Source organism: Diabrotica virgifera, chromosome 7 (genome assembly GCF_917563875.1).
Source record: "Diabrotica virgifera virgifera chromosome 7, PGI_DIABVI_V3a".
Classification (NCBI taxonomy): Eukaryota; Metazoa; Arthropoda; class Insecta; order Coleoptera; family Chrysomelidae; genus Diabrotica; species Diabrotica virgifera.
In genome coordinates, this window is record NC_065449.1 from 95,594,511 (window position 1) to 95,619,264 (window position 24,754).

At 32.7% G+C, this 24,754-nt stretch overlaps 1 protein-coding gene across 1 annotated transcript; it reads left to right on the forward strand.

Annotated features, from left to right (window-relative positions):
• Positions 1–178: 178 nt before the first annotated feature.
• Positions 179–22,943, forward strand: LOC114338470 (zinc finger protein 493-like). The gene is made up of 2 exons (XM_028289071.2): positions 179–586; positions 20,292–22,943. Exons 1-2 carry the CDS (start codon positions 346–348, stop codon positions 22,772–22,774), a joined length of 2,724 nt encoding a protein of 907 aa, XP_028144872.2. The 5' UTR covers positions 179–345; the 3' UTR covers positions 22,775–22,943.
• The last annotated feature ends 1,811 nt before the right edge of the window (positions 22,944–24,754 follow it).

Below are 24,754 nucleotides of genomic sequence, written 5' to 3' on the forward strand. Positions count from 1 at the left end.
CTCGATACATTGTGCTAGAAAGAGATACCGCAAACCAGTCGAAGAGATCTTGTCGTCGGTGGTGGCGGAGTGAGGGCTCACTCTATGTTAATATATACCTCTATGGTGTCATACAGCCTTTACGATCACCTAGAATTTGACATATGACCTCATACTTCCTTATTGACACTATTGACAGACGACAGTGACAGTTCATTATTATTTATTGCATATTTATATTTATTCCTCATTCTCCTTCCTCTTTATTGATTTTTACATTTTGTTCATTTACAATTACAAGAATATAGATAAAAATACTAAAATTTACGCAGATCTTGTTTTGGGTGTAAATCGTAAAATTGAAGTATGGAAATAACACAAGAAGTTAGTGAAAAGACTTATAAAACAGAAAATGATAATGATCTGGCTTGTGAAGATCCTTTGAGTACCTACAAAGTTGAAATAAAGGAGGAACCCAAACAAGAAAATACATACGATGCATTTGAGTATTTAGAATTAAATGAATTCTCCCTAAACACTACTAAAGTTAAACAAGATGAATATAAATTTAAACCATTTGAAGACAATCAAACAACAAATGACGAAAGTAAGTATTAGCGATTATTATATTCAGAAAATTCAGGGGATACAAATAATAGTAGAAAGTCATACATAGGAAGTATTTCAATGTTCAGCTTATATTTACCGTCCCCACAATTGCACATTATGGAATATTTTGTTATCTCTTTCACTTGCTACATTTTGCTGGAAGACATGCAGAGATGCTCAGTTCCTACTGGCAATGAAATTGAGAATGTGCTTGTGTCACGGATCAGTGCCACGCGCCCTGTCTGAAAACACAGCCTAGCACCGATCCGTGCAGGGAAAGGGTTAAACAAAAAATAAGTTATATTTTTTTCATAATTTGTACATTCTCCTTAGATAAGGCTGATGGTCAATTTTGTTGTTATATATGCTTGGTTTTTCATTTTTGTTGCTTGTGCACAATCCTCAACGTACCAAACTGACCATATTTTCTTATGTTTGTGTCTGTGTCTTCCTTACTTGTTGGTACATATTCGAATATTCTGTTGGTATAAATTAAAAATTCACATTCTGGTGAGTACTACTGTTAACAACATTATATTGAGGCGCTCAGAGCAACAGTGGCCTAACCCACAAATTGAGCATTTTTAGATTAATATATCAATAAAAGCAGCAACATTTAAATCTTCGGATTAACAAGGGGCTACACAACCTACCTCTATATTTGGCTAAGAGGCACTACATAATTCTTAGTGCCATCCCATAAGCATAATGGAAATACGAATGCAAAGATTGCATTTATCTCAAAACGTTTTTGGGGTTAGACCACTGTTGCTCTGAGTGCCTCATATCAGGACCCTAGTAGTAAAGAGGAGCCTTAACTGTAATCGGCATGATTTTTTAATGTTTTTCTAGTTTGCTAGTTTTTTTTTTCTCTGGCTTAGTAACTGTAGGCATTATTATTATTATTTGTAACAAAATATCATAATTTTATTGACTTCACCCATTTTAGAGCTATTTTTAGGTTACTAAGTAGCACTTATACCCTTTTACTTCTTACTAAGGCGGCACACATAGTGGAAGCGGTTTCCGCTTACAGGCAAACCGTGCGAATCTGAGCGTTTGTTGCACGCGGGAATGGTAACACAGTGAAGATGGGTAAAAGCGAGAGAAATCGTTCAAATTTGTCAGTTGCTTCTATATCTTATAGTAAAATTTCGTCTTCTGATGACGATATGAGTGCTTTTGATTCTGTTTTAACTAAACTGAAAAGAAAAAAAGTTGGTATACATTTTCTTAATCGCGAAAAATAATTTATGGAGAATATCATCATCTATTTCAAAACTTTAAATAAGATAATGAAAGAAAGTGAAATATCGTTCTCCCTCGTGTCCCAAATAGGGGATCGTTCAAAACCGGCAGCAATTAATGCCTCCTTATTCATTGTTCAAACATTAAAACCGCACGGAAAAAACTAAATTCCCATTCCAGTAAAAGCTGTCAGGCAGGTTAAAGCGGTTGGCCCATGCGAAACTGCTTTGACTATGTTTGTGTATGTTTAAAGACGTGCATTCATTTTCAAAACGTTTAAAAGCGGGTCCGCGCAGTTTGATCGTAAGCAGAAACTGCTTCCACTATGTTCGCTGACTAAGAAATGCAACATAAAGGTAAATAATGTAAAAAGATTATAACATTTTTGTACAAATTTATGCTTCACCTTACCCATACCACTAATACATAATTGACTTCTGATTCATTAACATCAGTGTCGTAATGGTGATCCAAATCTTTATTTTCAACTTCTGCTTCTTCATAGTTTGCTAGGTCTCCATTTTGTTGACCATCATGTCGCAGATTTATGAAAAACTCATGCTAAATTTACAGTAGGTACTTAAGTAGTTGTAAGTAAGGTACGTAGTTGAGTAACTGTTGAAAATTTGAAGGGCAGAGTTTTTGCCAGCTCCAGTGGGTTTCATAGAGAGCTCACTAAACTCTTCTATGCTACCTCCAGCAGTTTTCTTGTAAAACAGGGTTAAAGATTTGTTTATTGAAAATGTAACCATTGCACATTTTTTTTATTAGATAATAATGTTCAGTTTTGTTTAAAAATGAGATTTCCAAAATTGCATGCTTCAAAAACTCTTAATAACTTAGAAATATATATTTAAAGTCTTCTGCGGTATAAAATAGTTCAAACGGCCCGTGACGTCACATAGTTTTGCATTAGTTTTGATTATGGTTATATTTCGTTGTGTCTGGGTACACGCTAACGTGTACGAAAATAAAAAAGTTAGGTAGACGCAAATAAAACTTCATCAAGCCAGTGACATCATTATTTAGCTTGCGCAGTGACTATATATTTTGGTACATGCTATTTTGATATATTTAGTGTTTGTTTAATAGAAAAATATTTGTTAAGGGAAGGGAAGCAGAACTATTCAGATGTTTCAAACTTAATTGTAATAAATCAATGTATACAGAGTCGGTATATTCTTATTGATGGTATGCGCCTTTAATAAGAGCAACAAAGAGACATTTTATTATTTTTATTTTATTTTATTTTATTTTATTTATCAACGGGCAATCACCCAATTAAAATACAGTATAAACATTAATCACAGGAGATTTATAACCTAACCTAAAGTAAATTTAAAAATTTTAATCATACAAACTAGGAACATTAAATAAATAACAAACATTAACAAAAAATGTAAAAAACACAAGGATATCAAGTTATCACGCACAGTTTTTAAGCTGAGCTTTAAATTCATTTGGAAAACTGTAACAATCTAAACCTTCCGAATATTGGTTAGCAAATCTAGGTGTTCTGGACATGAAGGAGTTGTGTCCGTAGTTAGTGCGATGCGGTCTAATGTAAAAAGGTTGATTTAGCCTCGTTTGTCTACTGGGAACATGGAGGCTAATTTTCTCCAATAGTTGATGACTAAAATTATTGGAGTGTAGTATATTATAAAACATTGTGAGATCCTTATGCATGCGTCGGATTTGGAGAGAGGTTATGTTGAGTGACTTTTCTATATTAGAATAGTTAATTCCATCAACCCTCTGATTTTGTTTAAATGCAACAAATCTTAAGAACTTGTGCTGAACTCTCTCAATAGCTAGAATATGGGTGTTATAGTGTGGAGACCAAACACATGAACAGTAATCTAGGTGAGGTCTCACAAGTGAACAATACAATACTTTTATGGATGGGATATTTAGAAAGTCTTTTGCACAACGTTTGATAAACCCTAAAAGTTGAAGTGACTTTGAGACAATAGATGAGATATGGGGGATGTAGGATAAGCTGGAATCGAGCGCAACACCAAGGTCTTTTATCTGAGATACAGAGTCTAAAGGACAATCCTTAATAGTATAGATATGATTTGCAGGAGTTCTATTTCGACCAAAAACCATTAAATGACACTTTTTAACATTAAGTTCCATTCCGTTGTTATCACACCAATAGCTCAACCGATCCAAGTCAGATTGTAATTTTTGACAGTCACCATCATTCTCGATTTTCAAATATAATTTTAAATCGTCAGCAAACATTAGGAAAAAAGCAAAGTGGAAACAGGAGGCAATATCATTAACATAGATATTGAATAGAAGGGGTCCAAGGTGTGACCCTTGTGGCACTCCTGAAGGTACCTTAATTTCAAACGATTGAAAACCCTGAACACACACTATTTGTATTCTTTCAAATAGGTAGGATAACAACCATTCTAAAAGTTCACCCTGGATACCCAGACCTCTCAACTTATTGATTAAAATCTTATGATTTACCCGGTCAAACGCCTTTGTAAAGTCTGTGTATACAGCATGAACCCGGAAGCCACCCTCAAGAGATTCCACAAGGAAGTCGGTAAATGACAATAAATTAAGTTCAGTGGAGCGGCTAGAGAGAAATCCAAATTGCTGGTCGATAAAACAGCATTTTAAACTTGCTGACAAATAGTCACAAACAAGACTCTCAAAAACTTTGGGAATACAACTCAGAATGTTAATAGGACGATAATTGTTCACTTGAGACTTATCTCCAGATTTTAGTATTGGGGTAATAAAGCTAGTTTTCCAGTAGTCTGGGAACATCCCGGCCTTTAATGACAGGTTAAAAATGTGAAAAAGAGGTCTCGAAAGTAAAAAGCTTAAGTGTTTAAGAAAAGAAGGTGGAAGACCATCTGGACCTGGCCCCTTGTTGCTATCCAAAATGGAAAGTTTTTCATATATAGACGAAATAGAAATGACAAATTGAGATATAGTAAATTGTGATAAGTTGATGTCACCAGAATCTAAAATATTATCCTGTAAATCTCTATCACTATAAGTTTTTGAAAAGTATTCAGCAAACAAATTAACAATTTCTGTACCACTAGAACCAGTGATATTATTATAGTGTACAACTGATGGTATATTAGGTTTGCTATTTTTATTACTAACAAATTTCCAAAAATTTCTAATATCCCTGAGAGATGATTCAGTTAATGCAATGTAATCACGATAACATTGTTGTTTTAAGCGTTTACATTGAGCCCTTAATGCAGAAAACTCATTGAAAGAGAGTGGGGGTTCTTAGATATTCTTTGTGAACTTTCTTTTTCTGAATAATTGTAACTTTGAGATCAGGAGAAAACCACACCGGAAAACCACACCGGACATGTATTTATTATACATTTAAAACGGGTTAGAAGATGTGAGACGGCCGAACGTGGCGGAACTAGGAATGGTTACCAAAAAATTTCGGGTCGTAGGTAATGGTTTTGTCAGACAGTGTTGCCAAAGTTGGAAATTATCAAAAGAAAATATTAAAATAGAAAAAATAATATATTTAACTTTTTGTAAACAGATATAATAAACAAATTATTTAAAAGAAAAAAACTTAAGTAAAAAAATATTGTTTTCGCCAATTTTAAAAAATGTGAAAACGTTGAATTATATTTCAACGTTTATTTTTTTATTAGTTTTTTCTTTTAAATAATTTGGTTAGTACCTACACTATTTGTTAACAAAAATTAATATAATATGTTTTCTACTTTGATTATGCAAGTTTTTCTGTCCCAGAGACTTTGTAAACACAACTTTTCCGTCATAAGATCAGACAGAAGGACAAATGAGGTGTAAGAGTGAAAGCTCTTAACCCAAGGATGTTATTAAAGTGAGAAACTTGACCGCACTTCCGGTTTGAGCGTTAAAATTGGAATTACTATTTTAAAGTCGCCGAAATAGTACAAGCGACATATTATTCGACGCGCCGTAGCAAGATGCTTCCGGTATTATTCAAGTCGGTCCGTCCGACAAAAAAATAGAATGACAAATGATGTGTCGAATGAGAGCTTATAACCCAAAGATGGCATTAGAAGTAAGAAATTTGACCTCGGACTTCCGTTTATAGAGTTACAACAGGGAGTACGGTTTTAACGACGCCGAATTAATACAAGCAATGTATTATTTAACACGCTTTAGCAAGACGAAAACAAATGTATTGTACTATTCGGTGATTTTAAAACAGTACTTCCGGTTGCAACTGATACCATCTTTGGGTTATAAGATCTTATTTGATACCTTGTCTTCGTATTGCTAAAGCGCAGCGAATAATATGTCGCTTGTACTATTTCGGCGGCTTTAAAACACTACTTCCAGTTTCAACTCTGCAACCGGAAGTGTGAAGTCCAATTTCTCAGCTTTAATACCATCCTTAATTCGACACCTCATACTTACTACGTGGCGTTACAACCCTTCGTGGGTTTTAGCCCACTCGACAGCATGCCTTCACTCTTCTCTGTCTTAGACAATCTCTGTCCAGTTCTCCAAGCCCGTAGCTTTCAGGTCTCCTGCTATATTATCTCGCTACCGGAGTTGAGTGTTTTAATAACGTAGTAGTTATATTCGATAGACAGATGGACAGACAGACTTGCACAAAGCCGGAAAAATATAACGGTTTTCGTCTTGCTAAAGCGCGTCCAATAATAAGTCGTTTATAATATTTATTGGGCGACTTTAAAATAGTACTTCAAGTTTCAACTCTAAAACTGGAAGTGCAAGGCCAAATTTCTCACCTTAATAAGATCGTTGGGTAATGAGCTTTCATTCGACAGCTCATTTGTCCTGTCTTATCTAATGACGGAAAAGTTGTGTTTACAAAGTCTCTGAGAGAGACAGACATGCGTAATTATCCAACAAAGTAGAAAAAAAAAATAATACAGTGATGAGCACGCTAATAACCGGCAAAATAACGCAAAAGATGGAAAACTTAATACGTTGTGAAATAAAAAGAGATGAAACTAGTAGATGTGTAAAATTATCGATAGGAACCTATAAGTTTACATTACATCAGGTACCTAGTTTCCCTCCTTTAGACGTCTGTGACAGAAAACATTTAGAATCTTATAAAATTCTCCTGACACGGTTAGATTTGTTATACTCCTCAGATATGTCTAAAGGTGCGAAACTATTTAATGTTATGTAAATTTATAGGTTCCTATCGATAATTTTACATCTCTATTAGTTTCATCTCTTTTTATATTTCACAACGTATTATGTTTTCCATCCTTTGCGTTATTTTGCCGGTTCTTAATAGCGCACTCATTACTGTACCTATTATTTTTTGTGAACAAATAAGTACCTACATCTACTAAACAAATTATTTAAAAGAAAAATATAAGTAAAAAAATAAACGTTGAATTATAATTCAACGTTTTCACATTTTTTTAAAATGGGTGAAAACAATATTTTGTTATTTTTAAATAATTTGTTTATTATATCTGTTTACAAAAAGTTAACTATATTATTTTTTCTACTTTAATATTTTCTTATGATAATTTCCAAATTCGGCAACGCTGTCTGACAAAGCCATAGCTACAACGCGAAATTTTTTGGTGACTCTTCCTACTTCGGCCGCCCAATATCTTCTAACCGTTTTAAATGTATAATAAATGCATGTCTCTTTGTTGCTCTTATTAAATGCGCATACCATCGATAAGAAAATACCGACTCTGTATATATAAAAGTATATATTTAGGTTAGCAAAATAATTATATGTATTTAGTTGACATGACATGTAGGTACAAAATATTGTTAAAATAATTTTTATACGTAAGTGAATTATTATAATCAACTATTCTAAATACAAAATAAGCCACAATTTAACTAAAAAAATTATTTTATTAACGTTTCGACGTCCAAATCGGATGTCATTGTCAAAATACAAAAATTAGTCAGATTAAATAAATTATTAGAAAAAATTTTTTACTATGCAATAACATTTTTGTTTAATTTAATAATATTTTGTATTTTGACAACGACATCCGGTTTAGACGTCGAAACGTTAATAAAATCAATTTTTAGTTAAATTGTGGCTTAGTTCCCATTTAGAATAGTTGATTACAAAAATGCCACAAAGATAATAGCTTCAGAACAAGTTAATTATTATTGTGAAAGCTTTAGGTCTTCCTTTTATTTTAATCTTGGACGGTAATACTATTTCATTTATAACTAAAAAAATATATATTAATTTATAGTCTCTTATCTTTTTCGTACTGTTTTAAAATGTTCTTAAACTCATTAAAAGAACTAAATAATTGTCCACACTCCATAGTTAATTTAAAAACAAACACTAAACAAATAAAAAATAAGAAATCACTGACACTCTAACATTTTTATTTGCGTACACGTTAGCGTATACCTAGACACAACTTATATTTAGGTATATTCTTCTTCTCCTTCTTTAGTTTATTGGCCTCCACCTACTTGGGTATTTGGCCAGTTCATCGTCGTGGAATAAGTCAAAAATATTTATATTCTAATGACATTTATCGTATGTCATTGTAATAATATATACCAGTTTGTTAAAATTGGAGTTTTATACTGTTTTTGGAGGAAAGGAACGAAGGTTTACTAATGAAAATAAAACCATTTTGTAAAAGTAGACATTTTCTATGAATAGTTCAAATAATCAAAAACACTTGTAACGTCACATAAATGTATTTTCTACTGACGTTTATAACGTCTAATTTAAAATTCTGTTTACTTTATTGGAAAAATGTAAACGTAAAACCAAGTGACGTCACGACGCGTTTTGGACCACCTGTTTTAATTTGAATTTTTAATCGTCTTTAGGGGCCAAACGAAAGACAAACAAAACTTTTTTTATCTTTGATACATGTTTTAAATTATGTTCTGTTGTGATTTATAACATTTTTTTCGAATTTAAAAATTTATGCAAGTTCCCTATTGCATACTCTGTAGTCCACTTACACTCTTCTTGAAGTGTAGCACAAGTGTTTGAAAGTATAAAAAATTGTCATTTTCCATCTGTACTCTTAGTTGCCAGTCCAGTACTATCCAATTTTGAGGTATAGTAGAACCCCGCAAATCCGAACTAATTGGGGGGACAGACTGTTCGAATTCTGAAAAGTTCGGATTATCCGAAAGTCAGCCTAACTAATAATCAAAGCTTTCGTTTTCGTTGATTTTGAGTCGCAAAACGTTCTTGCAAGAGTGTGGGCAATATTTTTGGACTCAAGTTAACTGCAAGAGAATCGGAGTAAGTTTATATTATTTAACCTTTATAAGCACTACATATGAAGTACCTACATATTCATTTTTAAGAAATTTGAAATGTCAAAGTCCTATTAATCCTAAATTGTTCAACTTACTGTATTTATTCGGTATAATAAACATGCTTTTAAGTTTTTGTCTTGAATTTTTTATTTTTTTTTCACTTGCCGTTGGTTCGGATTTGCCGAACGTTCGGATTAGCGGGGTTCGGATTTGCGGGGTTCTACTGTATATACAGGTTCTTTTTGGTTCTTTTCTTTTTTAACTCTATCAAACCAAAGTCTTGGTCACACTTTTTATAAGAATGGCCACTTATAAAAAAGCGTTTTAAAAATTATCTTGTGTTTAAATATTTAGCTTCAATAAATAAAGCTTTTTCTTCTGCCAAACCATGCTGAATTTTTATCTGAAATTTGTCACATTTATCACAGGTATCTGTTTTTGGCTTTTGAAGCTAAAGTTGAACTGAGTATTAAAAATATTCATGTAAAAGCTTTTCTTTACATGTCCTCCTGTTTTTCCTCCCAAAAGAAATCACAATGAAGTTTGTACCTACTTGCCTTATTGCCAACTATTTAAATAGTTGGAGCAAACAGCATTTCTTAACTTACCTTCAGTTTTTACAAAGAAACAAAACACTGTTGTTTATAATAACATACAACACTGCAGTTTACAATAAAGTATTACTTTAACAACAATATAATATTGCTTTAGATGAGCTATACCACTACCCATCCAAAATTATATCAAACTCAACTAACAGTCTGACACAGGCGAACAAGTGCACTTGTATCTCTTCTCTTCCAAGCCCTACTCATAGTTGGATTGGAGGCTAAGTAACTTGCCCATATAAAGCAGCACCCATTAGACTTATTGCTTTGCTTAGATCTCTTTACCTCCAAATAGAATGAAAGATTTACAGTTCGGCGATGCATCTCAATATTTACAAAAATGTCGCTTATAAATACCCCTTTACTTCTAGGGTCCTCATATGATTCGGTGATTTTAAAAATGACATAAGTATATCCACTGAAGTACTTTAAAAAAAACCGTTTTAAATGCAATATTATATTGTTTAAGGTGCAATGATTATGGCTTGCTATTTTTATGTTGTATGCAATTCCTTTGGGAGTTGGATTAGTTTTTCACAAAATAGTAAAGGCTGGTAGAAACTCCATGAAAATAAACTTATTTTTGACAAAATGTGGCTATATGTTGTTTTTAATTTTTTTTATATGTGGCTATATTCATATATGAGCCGCTCAGAGTAAAAGTGGTATAACTGCTTATAACCTAACTTTCAGTAAATGAAAGATTTTGCATGTTAACGAACTAAAAAATCTCAGTAATACTTACTGAGCCAGTTGTGACAGATTCTTAAAAAGAATTTGTTGAAAATGGGATGCTGAATTGCAGTTATTACATTTTGTTGTTCCTTTGTAATTAGAAATATACCATTTCACCAACAAATGTTTGTTAGTTATACCACTTTTTCTCTGAGAGCGGCTCGTGTATACCTGTACAAGAATGTTGTTAATGAAGTCCAATTTACACATAGAGTGCCATGGTAGATATAAAATCTTCAGCATTTTTAAGAAAAAAAAATATCACCAGTGTCAGTGGTGGACATGCATTATGTGCCAGCATAACTAGCTTAACTCCTTAATGTACATGCTCGACTCTGACATGAGCGTGGCTTACTTTCTATTTTGTACATGCTCGACAGAGACACGAGCGACCATTAAATTTTAATTTTTTAAGCACTTGCGAAGCTGGTATTTGTATTGAAACATAAATACCAAAATAGTGGTACCTAGAGACCTTTTTTTTATTGCCCGGTCGGTGTTAAGTCATTGTAAAATGATGCAAGCTCTAAGAGCTTGCAGCCAGATCCATTGATAATTGACAGGAATTTAATTTTGTTGAATTGTCAGAATTTTGTTTTTATACAAAGCGTTAGTGCATTTGAAGTAGTTTGAAGTGAATTGTGTTTTTTCTTTATTCTTTGATCTTTATTCTTATACTTTTACTTTTAGAATTTTTTTTATACAAATTTAGGATTTAGGTTTATTTTGTCAATACATATTTTTATAAGCAAATTTTAATTGCTTTGGTTTCCAATATCAACCATAATAATACTTACGGTACTTATATCGCCGGTCCGGAAGAAGAATGACGTAACTGCAAAGTTTGTCAATTCCTGTTTCAGGAGCGTCATTTTAAATTTTGATAGAGGGAGCAAGCATTATATATACAATACATACAATTTATATGCAAACAATACAAAATTGATCTATTTTTTGTAAATTTCAGTAATTTTCAGGGTCGGGGGGGGGCAAATGCCCCCCAGACCCTATCAAATGACGCCCCTGTCCTGTTTATTGCGTAATTAACTTTTAAAATACTGTGTACAGATTGATACAAAAGCGACAGAACTATGTGCTGAGCCACTACAAGGTAGTTACTTCGTTATTGAAATGCGTCCCATTTTAGACCTTGTTTTAGATGAATAATGACGCAACTGTAAATAGGGTTGAAAATGGGGGGATATTAAATTAAAATAACGAAATTCGGACCAATAGGGATGAAAATAAAAGCCATCGCTGTAAGAATAAACGGCATACTAAATATTTAAAATTCGTTTTTTTGTACAGAAAAATTTTAGATGAAGGATGACGCAACTGTAGATAGGTTGAAAACGGAGTCAAAATCATAGAAAAAAGTGTTGTGTGATTTGGTAGAATGCGATCTTACCCTTCAAAAAATATGTCACGTATTTCAGCACCTGTTTAATTGGAAGGATATTACAAATCTGGCCTCCACATAAGTGGTCTGTAGCTTCTACACAAGTGGACAATAAAGGTAAAACACAAACAACTTTTGTTTCTTACTTATTTATTTAAACAATAATGTGACATTTTACATAGAAATATGAGTAATTTGGATTAAATAAATGTTTACTTGTCGAATTTTTCCACCGTCTGCACACAACAGCTGAACGGAGCCATTAGACCTAACAACAAAACGTGAAATAAAATGTGTATTTTAAAACTGTTGGATAAACAGTACCTACAATCAGAAAAACTTACCTTTAAAAAGATACTCGATTATGAAATAACAAAAATATCAAAAAACACGAATGAATATCAGCTTTTTATGGTGACACAAACACATCACATAACCGACCATATAAAATAAGTGAACGACAAACGACAACGAACGAACTAACACGAACACAGATTACAGATTCACAGATAGCGCAGGATTTGTCAAAAGTCATGTTCCACCAATCACAAGGCCGACATCAGCGCCTCTGACTAAATGGAAGGAAAATAAATACGATTACATGTTTTTTATTAGAGTGAGCGGGGCATAGTCAAAATGGTCCTTTGCTATAGTCTTGTTTGTAATTGGTCCAACCTCAGGCAAGTTTACTCCCTGTGTTATCAAATTTTGACACTAATTTCTAAATTTTGACACTTCTGTCATTTTATAGGTTAATTAAGTTTATCAGCGATTTTTTGTATTTTCTTCGTTATTCCTTTAAATTTTAGGTTTTGAGTCTGTTTTTAAATAAAAAAACAATTGTTTTCAGAACTCTTTAGCGATGTATTACTTAGTATAATATAATATTTATGGATTACCGTCAAAGCCCGATATGATCAACCTAAAAAGAAGAAGCATTTAGTGATATTTCTTGTGACTTTCTTGGGGGTGAATCTGTCTTTTTAGTTTACTTCTCTTGGTTTAAAAATAAATCTTAGGTGCACATGACTCTCATCGGAGTCAGTAACCCGTTTATTTTTAAGACGGTATATTTTACTTAGTACGACGCCGACGTTAGTTAATGTTTATCGTGTGTGTGAGTGAGGACAGAAAGTGTCAAAAAATTTTACCCGCTTTTGCTGTGGTAGATTCATGACTCAAAATGGCGGAAAGTATGCCGGGCCCTTTAAAGTGTAAAAAACAGAAACTTATGTTTAAAAATCCAGAAAAACTTTACTTCAGACATAGTATTTCAAAAATTCTTAAGGTCAATAAGGAACCAACAAAGAGAAATCGTTGCAAAATATGCTCCGAAAACAAAATTAGAAAGCAGACAACATATCACTGCGAAGAATGTCCTGATTAACCCGGATTTTGTGTTGAAGAATGCTTTGAAAATGCTCACATGTGAATCAAATTCCTGTATCTCTTTAGAATAAATAAACTTATTTTTTTTTAAATTCCGTTATATAATTATTTTTCTAGAAAAACGTTCTAATTTGCCTTGTGCCGATCGGAGCCAGTCAACGATACACTAGAAATTCTTATCCAGGTGCGCATGAAGTCAAAAATTCGAATCATATTTTATAAATAAATATACATTTTATTTAATTAATTTAATAATATTATATATTCTAATATCAATAACAATGATATTTTAGAAAAAAGTTTAGAAAAAGTGTTAAGAAATGAAATTCGCACCAATAGGGATGAAACTAAAAGGGATGAAACATTGTAAGAATAAACGCCATACCGATGCTCCTGAACGATTGCTCTTTATTTAAGCACTATTTTAAATATTTAAAATTTTTTTAGATGAATGATGACGCAACTGTAGATACGGTTGAAAATGGGGGAATTAAATTAAGATAATGAAATTCGAACCAATAGGGATAAGAATAAAAGCCATCATTGTAAGAATAAACGCCATACCGATTCTCCTGGACGATTACACCTGATTTAATCCCTAATTTAAATATTTAAAAATCGTTTTTTGTTCTCCTGAGAAATTTGGTTTTTGGCAGTTACATCATTCTTTTATATAATTTAATATTCTTTTTATACGAATTTAATATCTTTCCTCACCCCCAGATAAAGTAAAGGTGCTATGCCACTGAAATATATGTCATAGGTTTGTTCCTTTTTAGAGTTGTTTAGCCAAGTACACTGGAATTGCAGCCATTAGGCCTATTTTATTATATACTTACAGAAATAATTTTTGAAGGTTTCTGTTAATGTAAACTTAAGAATAGTTTAACCACAACTTGTTTTAGGCTTCGCCTGTGTTGCTGACCACTTTAACATCTTGGCTGCTTTACGAGACAAATATACCTTGTATTACACTACTACTGTGTCATAACGCACTGTGACAAAGGTTCACTACAGGACATACTCGTATGCCTCGTAACACACTCAAAGTAAAGTTTATAAATATCTCTAAACGCAGCCAAGGTGTTAACTGTGATCAAATGAAGGTGATATTTTGGCGTACATTGGTAACACTTATTATTTGAGTCGTATAATTCCAATATCCGCTAACACCACTTTTTGCATATTTTGAACTATCTTTGGTTTTAGTTAAGAATTTTTTCCAAAACCCGTCAGCTCCTTTCATTCTGAAGATTTCAATATGGCGGTATAGTTCAAAACTGTGTGAATATTGTTGTCTGTAATTTGCTTTTAATAATTAAAATAATGGAAGAAATAACTAAACAAGTTGAAAAAGCATGTCCTAATAAAAGAAGAATAAGGAAAATTCACCTGTAGTTATATCCAAAATTCGCTAATTCCACGCTATCTCCACTGGTTAGTTTCAAAACCTGCTAAATCCATTTTTTTATACGTAAATAAATTTTTATCTTTTGTTTTATTAAGGTTGATCTGAACCCCAAAAAAAATTTGAAGTTCAAAAATTTTGAAAAAATTTGAGAAGATGTATGTGATTACTAGCAGCATTTTGACAAATTTTGAGCAAACCAAGTTACGTAAATCAGGGTTATTAACAAATTAGAATTACATTCCTTAATGGGATAATTTCAATTCATTTAGACAGGTAAAAATTTTGGAGTTTTTAATACCCTCCCCCCCCTTCCGTCGTAAAGCGTAGTTTGCAGTTGACCCCCCCCCTCATACCGACGTCGCAATTGCAACTCATGACCACCCTTTTAATTGATTTTTTTTAAATTCCTTGTTCCTAGATTTTTAAAAGATAGCTCTCAAAGTTTATTTACGAATGTATCCAGATCAGCATTACTATGTAGCTCATTAATATCCGCGTACTCTCTCAATTCACTGTACAACTAATAATTAGCTTTATAGAGACAAAAGACAACGCTTTTATCGGAGTTCCTATGCTTTTTTAACTGCATCATATAAATCTTGATACTTATTTTGTTTTGATTTCAATGCCATTTCTTTTATTAAGTATAATTAGATACACTGTACTAACTAAATAGAATAGAATATTTTATTTCTATTCATTCTTTTAGATTTTTTTCACAGAGTATTCAGTAAATAAGTGAACAGTTTAATATTTATTGCTTTCAGACGTTGTTCTGAAAAGAAGCGTTTGTTTAAAGACATAGGACAATGTTTTATTGTTTGTTATTCTGTATAAAACTGCTAGCAATATTATTAAGGCTGTGAGTGATAAAAACGAAATGAAAAGTATGCGATAAAAGTAATATACAACTTCTTTTTCATTCTAAAATGGGGTATATTTTTTATATTCGTGAACTTCAAACGACGTCGGATGTGCACTTATGGCCCCCTCCCCCCTGTCGTTTACCGTCGTAATAAGCAAAGTCCCCCCTCCCCCCTTTCAACGACGTAGTTTATGGATGCTCCCTCAGATTTGCTTTTATTATTTACTATAAGTATTTGTTTTATTATAGGATGTTTCATTATTGATTGGAAATATTTTAACTGTAGATTCCTGGGCTCAAAATATTGAGGTTTGACCGAAATCACCTAGTCCAAATATGCTTTTAGATAAACCAATGTATTTCTTATGGATAATAGAAGCGCCTCAATGCCACGCCGCACAGTGTTCAAAATTGAAGGAAACGTGATCGAAAGTCCAAAAAAAATAAATCTGAGAATGCCGAAATTAAGGGGTTTGTTTGTACTACTCATGATGCAACTTTTCAGCAAACATTGATTTTTTAAGTTTGTTAGGGCCAGATGTATTAATGAGCAAAAGTACAAAATTCAATATAATTTTATACATCAAATTTAAATCCTCAGAATATGCCTTTTACTTTGATTATTACTTCATTTATGTGGATAGTTAATGTAAAAGTAATTATTGGAGATAAAAATACATACTTTAAAGATTAAAATGATATACATAGTTAGCTTCACGGAAAGGTGATTATAATTTTGATATAATCGGCTGTCTAAAAACCTATTGGGACCGTGCAAGTTCGGCAAAGCGACCCCTATTTCTACGCTCTGTACTTTTATTCGCACTTTTAATTATATTGGCCAATTATATTAGTCCTGGTTACTGGATAATTGTCAAGGCCATAGTCCAAGAAAATAGTAAGAAGACAAAATAAGATTCAGGTTATGTTATGAAAACGTGAACAATTGTATGTAGTAAATAAAATTAGTTATTAAAATGCAGTACTGCACTCAAAATACAATTAATTACATTTACGTTTATATAATAATTGCATATCATATCAATATTGTGGAGCAATATATAATTTTTCTGCTTCAGTGACAGAAGGTATGAAATATACGTCAATTTGACAATTTCAATTGACAATATGAATTATTTAAGATAGTTGCAATATTTCTCCGCGACTCGCGCACGGTCGTTTCTCGTTTCCCTTCCAAGTACTTGCACACCGCGAATACAATTTTTGATAAAATTAATGTTTGACAGCGTATTACGATTATTGTGCCATCTTGTGCCACGTTAAATCCTTCACTAGATGAAAGATTACAATGTAAGGAATAAAAAAATATATAACACAAACTGCGGAAAACTGCGCAACTGAGTACATGGCGCATTGCATCGAGCGCTGCGCGCGTTTAGTCTGAATTAATTGCATTCGTACGTATTGTTTACATGTATGTCAAACACATGATATTTGTTGGGGTTGCGAAAAGAGATTTTAGTTTTGATGAAGTAGTGTTTTTGCTTAATAGAGAATATATTGTACATTAGTTTTATAAATAGCTATATTAACAATTTGTTGAAGTTATATTTCTTTAGGCGCGATTGGGAAAATGTTGGGATTTGGAGTAAATGTAAATGTGCGCGAATTCATCAAAAATTGTTAGCTCTACGCGCATATACGTTATAGGGTTTTTCAACGCTTCTCATTTGTTTCGAGCTTCCGTCATAATCTGTCGCATAATCCGGGTATATTAATACACTAAGCACCAAAATTAACGCACCACCTGTAAAATGGGACATTTTTGATGTCTCGAATTTCCTAAACCTCTTGTCCGATTTAAGTTATTTAATATGTTATAGCCTTATTCTTTAACAATATCTCCGTAATAATATTGTTGCTAGACGGGTAAGATGTCATTGTATACCGGGTGTACCAATAATACTGTGTTTTTTTCTAAAAGTATTGAGTATTTCTTACCACTCATAACACTGTTAAAAATATATATACAGGGTGTTTCATTAAGAATGTCCAATGTCTGAGTTGTAGATTCTAGACCTCGAAATATTAAGATTTAACCAAAATCACTTAAATAAAATATGGCTCCTTACAGAGTAACAGAGGGTGTTATTTAAAAATTTAAAAACTATGCTCAGTATTTTAAAACTATTCTACGTATCCTTCTCATACTTGACAGGCAGTGTAGGTACTATACACCCTATGAAATTATGTTAAATATCCGTTTCTGGTTAGTCCCAGAGGCGTACGAGATAGGGGACAGTGAGGGGTTGACCCTTTCCAATTCCTACTCCACTGGCTGAATTTCCATTTTAGCGCCATTTTTCGATTCTTCAATACCCGCTATGTAAATAACATACTCCTCACACCTATCGATAAAATTATTCGTTTTCGAGATATTTGAACTTAAACAAGTAACTGCACAGACATTTTGAATAATGTATTGTGTCGCTTAATTTTAAAACATCTCGAAAACTTATGATTTTATCATTAATAATGAATAATATACTCTTCATTCTTAACGATAAAATCATTGGTAATAGAGATACTTGAAGTTTAAAATTAAGCGGCACAATACATTAATTAAATATCTGTGCCGTTACATGTTTAACTTCAAATATCTCGAAAACTGATGACTTTATCGTTGCGAATGAAGTGTATGTTATTTACATAGATAGTATTGTAGAATCGAAAAATTGTGCTAAAATTGCATTTCCGCCAGTAGCCTAAAATTTGGGAAGGCTCAACCATTCACTGTCCCCTGTCGTACGCCTCTGGTAATAGGCAGAAACGATTGTTTAACATAATTTTATAGGGTGTACAGTACCCACACTTTTTGCCAAGTATGAAAAGGATACGTCAAATAGTTTTAAACCAATGAGCAAAAATATTTTTTAAATTTTTAAATAAAACACCCTGTAACTCTGTAACGAGCCACATTTTATTTAAGTGATTTGGGTTAAATCCTAATATTTTGAGGTCTAGAATCTACAAATCAAATTGGACATTCTTAATGAAACACCCTGTATAACGATATTTTTTAAGTAATTCACCCCCTAATGAAGGGATGAAGACTAAAAAAAACGACCGCTGTTATAATATACTCGTTATACGGTATAATACCTCAAATATTCCAAGTTTTCAGCCGGATCACTTTTACAGTTTAAACAAATTTAGTTTCGATCACGTTTTGACCAATTTTGAACACTGTGCGCCGTACTGATTAAATGAATCGTGTATCGGCACGTGCTCGAGAGGTTTGGCAACACTGATCTCCATAAGCGCAATGTTCCGTTCTTAACGTGAAACAAACTTCTTTGAAGATGGCGTCTAGTACACTTCTGTTTAGAAAAACGAAAACTGGTACGCGTATTTATCTTCTAGAGATAAATCGATTCCATAAATTGCGAATTTGTAGTACTGGTCATAGGCATCCGTTTTGGGTAGGGAAACGGTTATTATATCGTATAACTTCTTTTTCCTTAACTTTTAAGCATTTTTGATACTGGATTATTAAATTGTTAAGTATTCTAGTACTAAAAGGTACTCTTGCTTTAAGTCGGTACAATACACCGTTTTTTAGGGAAAATCGATTTGAATATTTTTCGTTCTTTGAATTTGAAAAAATTACGGTGCCTATGGCCGGTACTAGAAATTCGAAATTTATGGAGTCGATTTATCTCTGGAAGACAAATAGATGTACCGATTATCGTTTTTCTAAATAGATTGTGCAATAATTATGTGATATATTCGATTTAAAATGAATTCAGGAATTTTTTATAATTTGGCAACAATGTCAAGTTGGATCTCTGATACAGGCAATGACATGCGACGGTATTTATACTGTACCAACATCCATAATGGTGAATATTAAAATAAACAATTTAAGACAATTATTCGAAGTGTCATTATCAACAAACTGTTGCCACCTAACAGTAAACTGTAAGGAATAAAATCCAATGGTGGCATAAGCTATGCGCATTCTCACGGTTCGATTTTAGTTGATCAACTTTAGTGGATCATCTAAAATCGAATGAGAATAGCTCTGAGAACATGTGTTTCAATTTTAGTCTGTCAACTTTTGTTGATTTAACAAAAGATTGATCGAGTCAAACTTTATCGTTCAAGTTATGAATCATCGACATTTTTCAGATGAGTTGAATCACGTTTGAAGCGTATGAACATTTGCTGGTTGACTTGAATCACTCTTATCTCCTCAGTCTGCACAAATTTTTATCCTTCAAATCAACAAAATGAGTTTATAGTGGTCAGAGAGTGTTATGTTCAGATTTTTAAATCCTTCTGTATCCTCCAAACCAAGTTCTTTTAGTAGAGTTTCTGAAATACCACATTCATTTCTTCTTAACCCAATTTCGTATCCAGAAGTGACGTTTTTTGTGTTCTTTATTCCGTCTTAACTTAACATAATTTTCCTGAGTTGCTGAATCAGTAAACTACAAACTACTAACGTAAATATTTATAATAATTATAATAGTAACTACTAATGTAAAATTTACATAATAATATTTATACTTTCGCGTATAATTACATACACTTGGCTCCATTTTATTAAAACTGCTTTCTTCAATCTTGTTTGAAATGCGTGAACAACAAACGTGATCGATTTTAGTTGATCCACTAAAGTTGATCAACTAAAATCGAACCGTGAGAATGCGCCATTGGAATATCAAGGCTTCACTTGATCTTTAGTTTTACTATTATTTATTACATTCCATTATTTCTGCAATAATTTTTCTTTTCCAGTAAAATGCTTATAGTTGATTTGTATTTTAGGTTGTTCCCAGGAGAATAAAATGAAAACTGTGGAAACTTTACCTACACATTCATCTCATAAACATGAAGGAAGCTGTAAGGATGGACACTCGGAAGCAGAAATTTCAAATAAAAATATAAAAGTCAGGACTGGACAAAGGCGTTACAAATGTGAAATTTGTTTTAAGCATTTTTATCAAGCATGTAATATGAAACAGCATATGAAACTTCATACAGGAAAAAAACCTTACACGTGTGAAATTTGTTTCAAGCAGCTTTCTCGTTCAAGTGATTTGAAACAACATATGAGAATACATACAGGGGAAAAACCTTACACGTGTGAGATTTGTTTTAAGAAGTTTTCTAGAATTAGTAGTCTAAAAATTCATTTGAGAGTGCATACTGGTGAAAAACCTTACAAGTGTGAAGTTTGTTTCAAGGAGTTTGCTAAAAAATGTCATTTAACTGGACACATGAGAGTTCACACTGGCGAAAAACCTTACAAGTGTGAAATTTGTTTTAAGCAGTTTACGCAAACAGATGTTTTAAAAAGACATTTGAGAATACACGCTGGAGAGAAACCTTACAAATGCCAAATTTGTTCCAAGCAGTTTTCACAAAAAAATGTTTTGAGGCATCATCTGATGGTACATACTGGGGAAAAACCATATAAGTGTGGAACATGTTCTAAACAGTTTAGAAATGCAAGTAATTTGAGAACACATTTGAGATTGCACACTGGAGAAAAACCTTACAAGTGCGAAATTTGTTTTAAACAATTTAGTGATTCAAATGCATTGAAAAGACATTTGAGAGTGCATACTGGGGAAAAACCTTATAAGTGTGAAATTTGTTCCAAGCGATTTTCGCAATTAGGTCATATCAAACAACACATGAGTTTGCATACTGGAGAAATACCTGACAAGTCTGAAATTTGTTGTAAGCAGTTTGACACAGCTTGTGATTTGAAACAACATTCACCAACACACACTGGACTCAATCCTTACAACTGTGAAATTTGTTTTAAGCAGTTTTCTCAAAAAAGTAAACTAGAAAATCATTTCAGAACCCATACTAGAGAAAAACCTTATAATTGTGAAATTTGCTTCAAACAGTTTGCACAAGTAGAAAGTTTGAAAAGACATTCAAGATTGCACACTGATCAAAAACCTTACAAGTGTGAAATTTGTTTTAAGCAGTTTATTCAATCAGGAACTTTAACAAGACATATGAGAATACACACTGGAGAGAAACCTTACAAGTGTAAAATTTGTTGCAAGCAGTTTTCCCAAGCAAGCCAGTTGAGTCAACATCTGATGGTACACACTGGACAAAAACCATACAAGTGTGAACTTTGTTCTAAGCAATTCTCTCAACTAAGTAATATTAAACGACATATGAGATCACATACTCAAGAAACACCTTTCGAGTGTGACATTTGTTGTGAAAAGTTAGACACAGCATGTGATTTGAAACAACATTCAAGCACACACACAAAGTGTGAAATTTGTTTTAAGGAGCTTTCTACAGTAGGTAGTTTGAAACGGCATATGAGATATCACACTGGTGAAAAACCTTATACGTGTGAAATTTGTTCTAAGCAGTTTTCTGAATCAGGTCATATAAAAGAACATATGAGATCGCATACTGGAGAAACACCTTACAAGTGCGAAATCTGTTGTAAGCAGTTTTCTGTAAAAAGTAGTCTAAACGTTCATTTGAGAACACATACTGGAGAAAAACCTTATAATTGTGAAATTTGCTTAAAGCAGTTTTCTGTAATATTAGGTTTGAAAAGACATTTGAGAGTTCACACTGGTGAAAAACCTTACAAGTGTGAGATTTGCTTTAAGGAGTTCGCTTTTAAAAAACCTTTAAACCAACACATGAGAATTCACACTGGTGAAAAACCTTACAACTGTGAAATTTTCTTTAAGGAGTTTTCTGAATCAGGTTATATGAAACAACATATGAGATCTCATACTCAAGAAATAGCTGACAAGTGTGAACTTTGTTTTAAGCAGTTTTCTACAGCAGGTAGTTTGAAACGTCATATGAGATGTCACACTGGAGAAAAACCTTATAAGTGTGAAATTTGTTCCAAGCAATTTTCTCAACTAGATCATTTGAAAACACATTTCAGAACGCACACTCGAAAAACACCTTACAAGTGTGTAATTTGTTCTAAGCAATTTGACACAGCATGTGATTTGAAACAACATTCAATAACTCACACTGGACTTGCACCTTACAGCTGTGAAACTTGTTTTAAGCAGTTTTCACAAAAAGGTAGTCTAAAAATTCATTTGAGAACACATTCTGGAGAAAAACCTTACAAGTGTGAAATTTGCCTGAAGCAGTTTGCTCAAGTAGGAACTTTGAAAGCACATTTGAGAGTTCACACTGGCGAAAAACCTTATAAATGTGAAATTTGTTTGAAGCAGTTTTCTCAGCCAAATATTTTGAAAACACATTTAAAGATTCACAGTGGAGAAAAAACTTAGTGTGAAATTTGTTTCAAGCAGTTTGATGCAGCATATTTATTTATTAAGCGCAACAGGCCTTGAAGGCCTAGGGCTAAAATGTTTACATTTCTGATTACATAAATAATATAATAAATAACGTAATATAACTTAGATAACTTATAAAACTTATAAATTTTATTTAATTACACTTCAGTCTTTTTATACACTCCTTCACCAGCTCCCTCCATCTCCTTTTGTCCAATGCTAGTTCTTTCCATCTCTCAATGTTACTTTTCTTCAAGTCTTCATACACACTGTCCTTCCATCTTTTCCTTGGTCTGCCTTTCCTCCTCTTTTGTATTGGTCTTCGTGAGAGTACCATTTTTGGCATTCGTTTACTTCCGATTCTCTCGATGTACCCCAAGTATCGTAAAATACGATACTTGGGGAATATCGCTTACGATAATTGATGCAGCATATTGAGGGGTTATTTACAAAACACATTTTTTAGATGACTCGTTCTTCCAATTTTTTGACTAATGAAACCTTTTAACTCGTTCGCTGACGTCTCGGTAAATATGACCGAGAAAGTAGCTTTCCCACAGACCAGCTCGGTCAATATGACCGAGAAATTTTTTTTCATTTTCGTGCCAGAGACAAATTTCCACGAATGTCTTAATATGGGTGACGTGAATTTCTTTCATAAGACTTCATTTATCCGTGGAAATCTACTTCTGCGTAGCTTGGTTCAAAGAATGAACATTTTTTCCTATCTGCAATATACCACTTGACCTGAACGTAAAAAACTAAACAAAACACTCTGGCAGTGAATGAGTTAAATGATTGTTACTCGCTTCCTGTATTCAAATACTAGCTTAATCATCCGACTATGTTTACAGCCTATAAAAACCAGTTAGCCCTCCGAGGATAAATTTATGACCTATTATTTTTATGTGTGTAAATATTCTTTGTTATTCTAAAAAAATATGTTTTTAATTGTGAACTCTCCCGTAATAATCTCTTTTTTATTCGAAAGATTAATAGAACATTGTAATGGGGTATATAAGACGATTTTGAATTAGTATAGAGGTCAGTGTTATATACTCTCGCGGTCGGTCTAATAAATTGTAATTTGATATCATAAATAAAGTAGATGTGTTTAATATGTAAAATAGCAGGAAAAATGAAAGATTACCCATGAGCGATCATATTAAACACATCTTTTCTATGTTCCAGAAAATAATGAACTAGTACAAGTACTATAAGAACAGCTTATATAAGTATGTATTACATGTACTTGCGTTGGTCAATTTTTTTTGTGACACCGAGACAGAAAAATACAGCGTGTTTATAATATATGTTCGTTCATGGGTAACCTTTCATTTTTCCTACTGTAGTTGTTTTGTATGTGTAAATATAGTTATTTTCCTTACTAGTGCGGAAAGTCATACTTTTCCGCACACGCGATTGCAGTTTGCCGAACGACGCGAAGCGAAGTTCGGCAAGCAGCCGGGTGTGGAAAAGAGACTTTGCGCAAAAGCTAGGAACAATATTTTTTCTACGAGCGTTTAAAAAATGACCAAATCTGAATCAATTAATTGAATTAAAAAATAACGCTAATATAAGTTATAATAATCCCGAATTAAAGTCAATTTGGTGCCTAAATACCTGTTATGCAGTAATGAATGGTGTATCAATACAGGTTTTAATATTTTAAAGTCATAGCAACGATGTCAAACAAAGCAATTATTGTCAAAAAGCACGTCACACACTTTAAAATTTCCACGCATCTTTACTTACGAATTTTAAAATAATTCGGTGATTGATGGCATCAAGTGACGAAGAACTACCCCCATCTATTCTCGACGTTGTCAATAATCTTGATCTGCTACCGGAAAAATAAGCAAACAGGTACAAGAAAGAATACAACATTGTTATGAGTTGGTGTAACGAAAAAAGTTTAAATAGCTTAAAAGAAGAAGTGTTTTTAGCTTATTTTATTAGTCTATCTAAAAACTG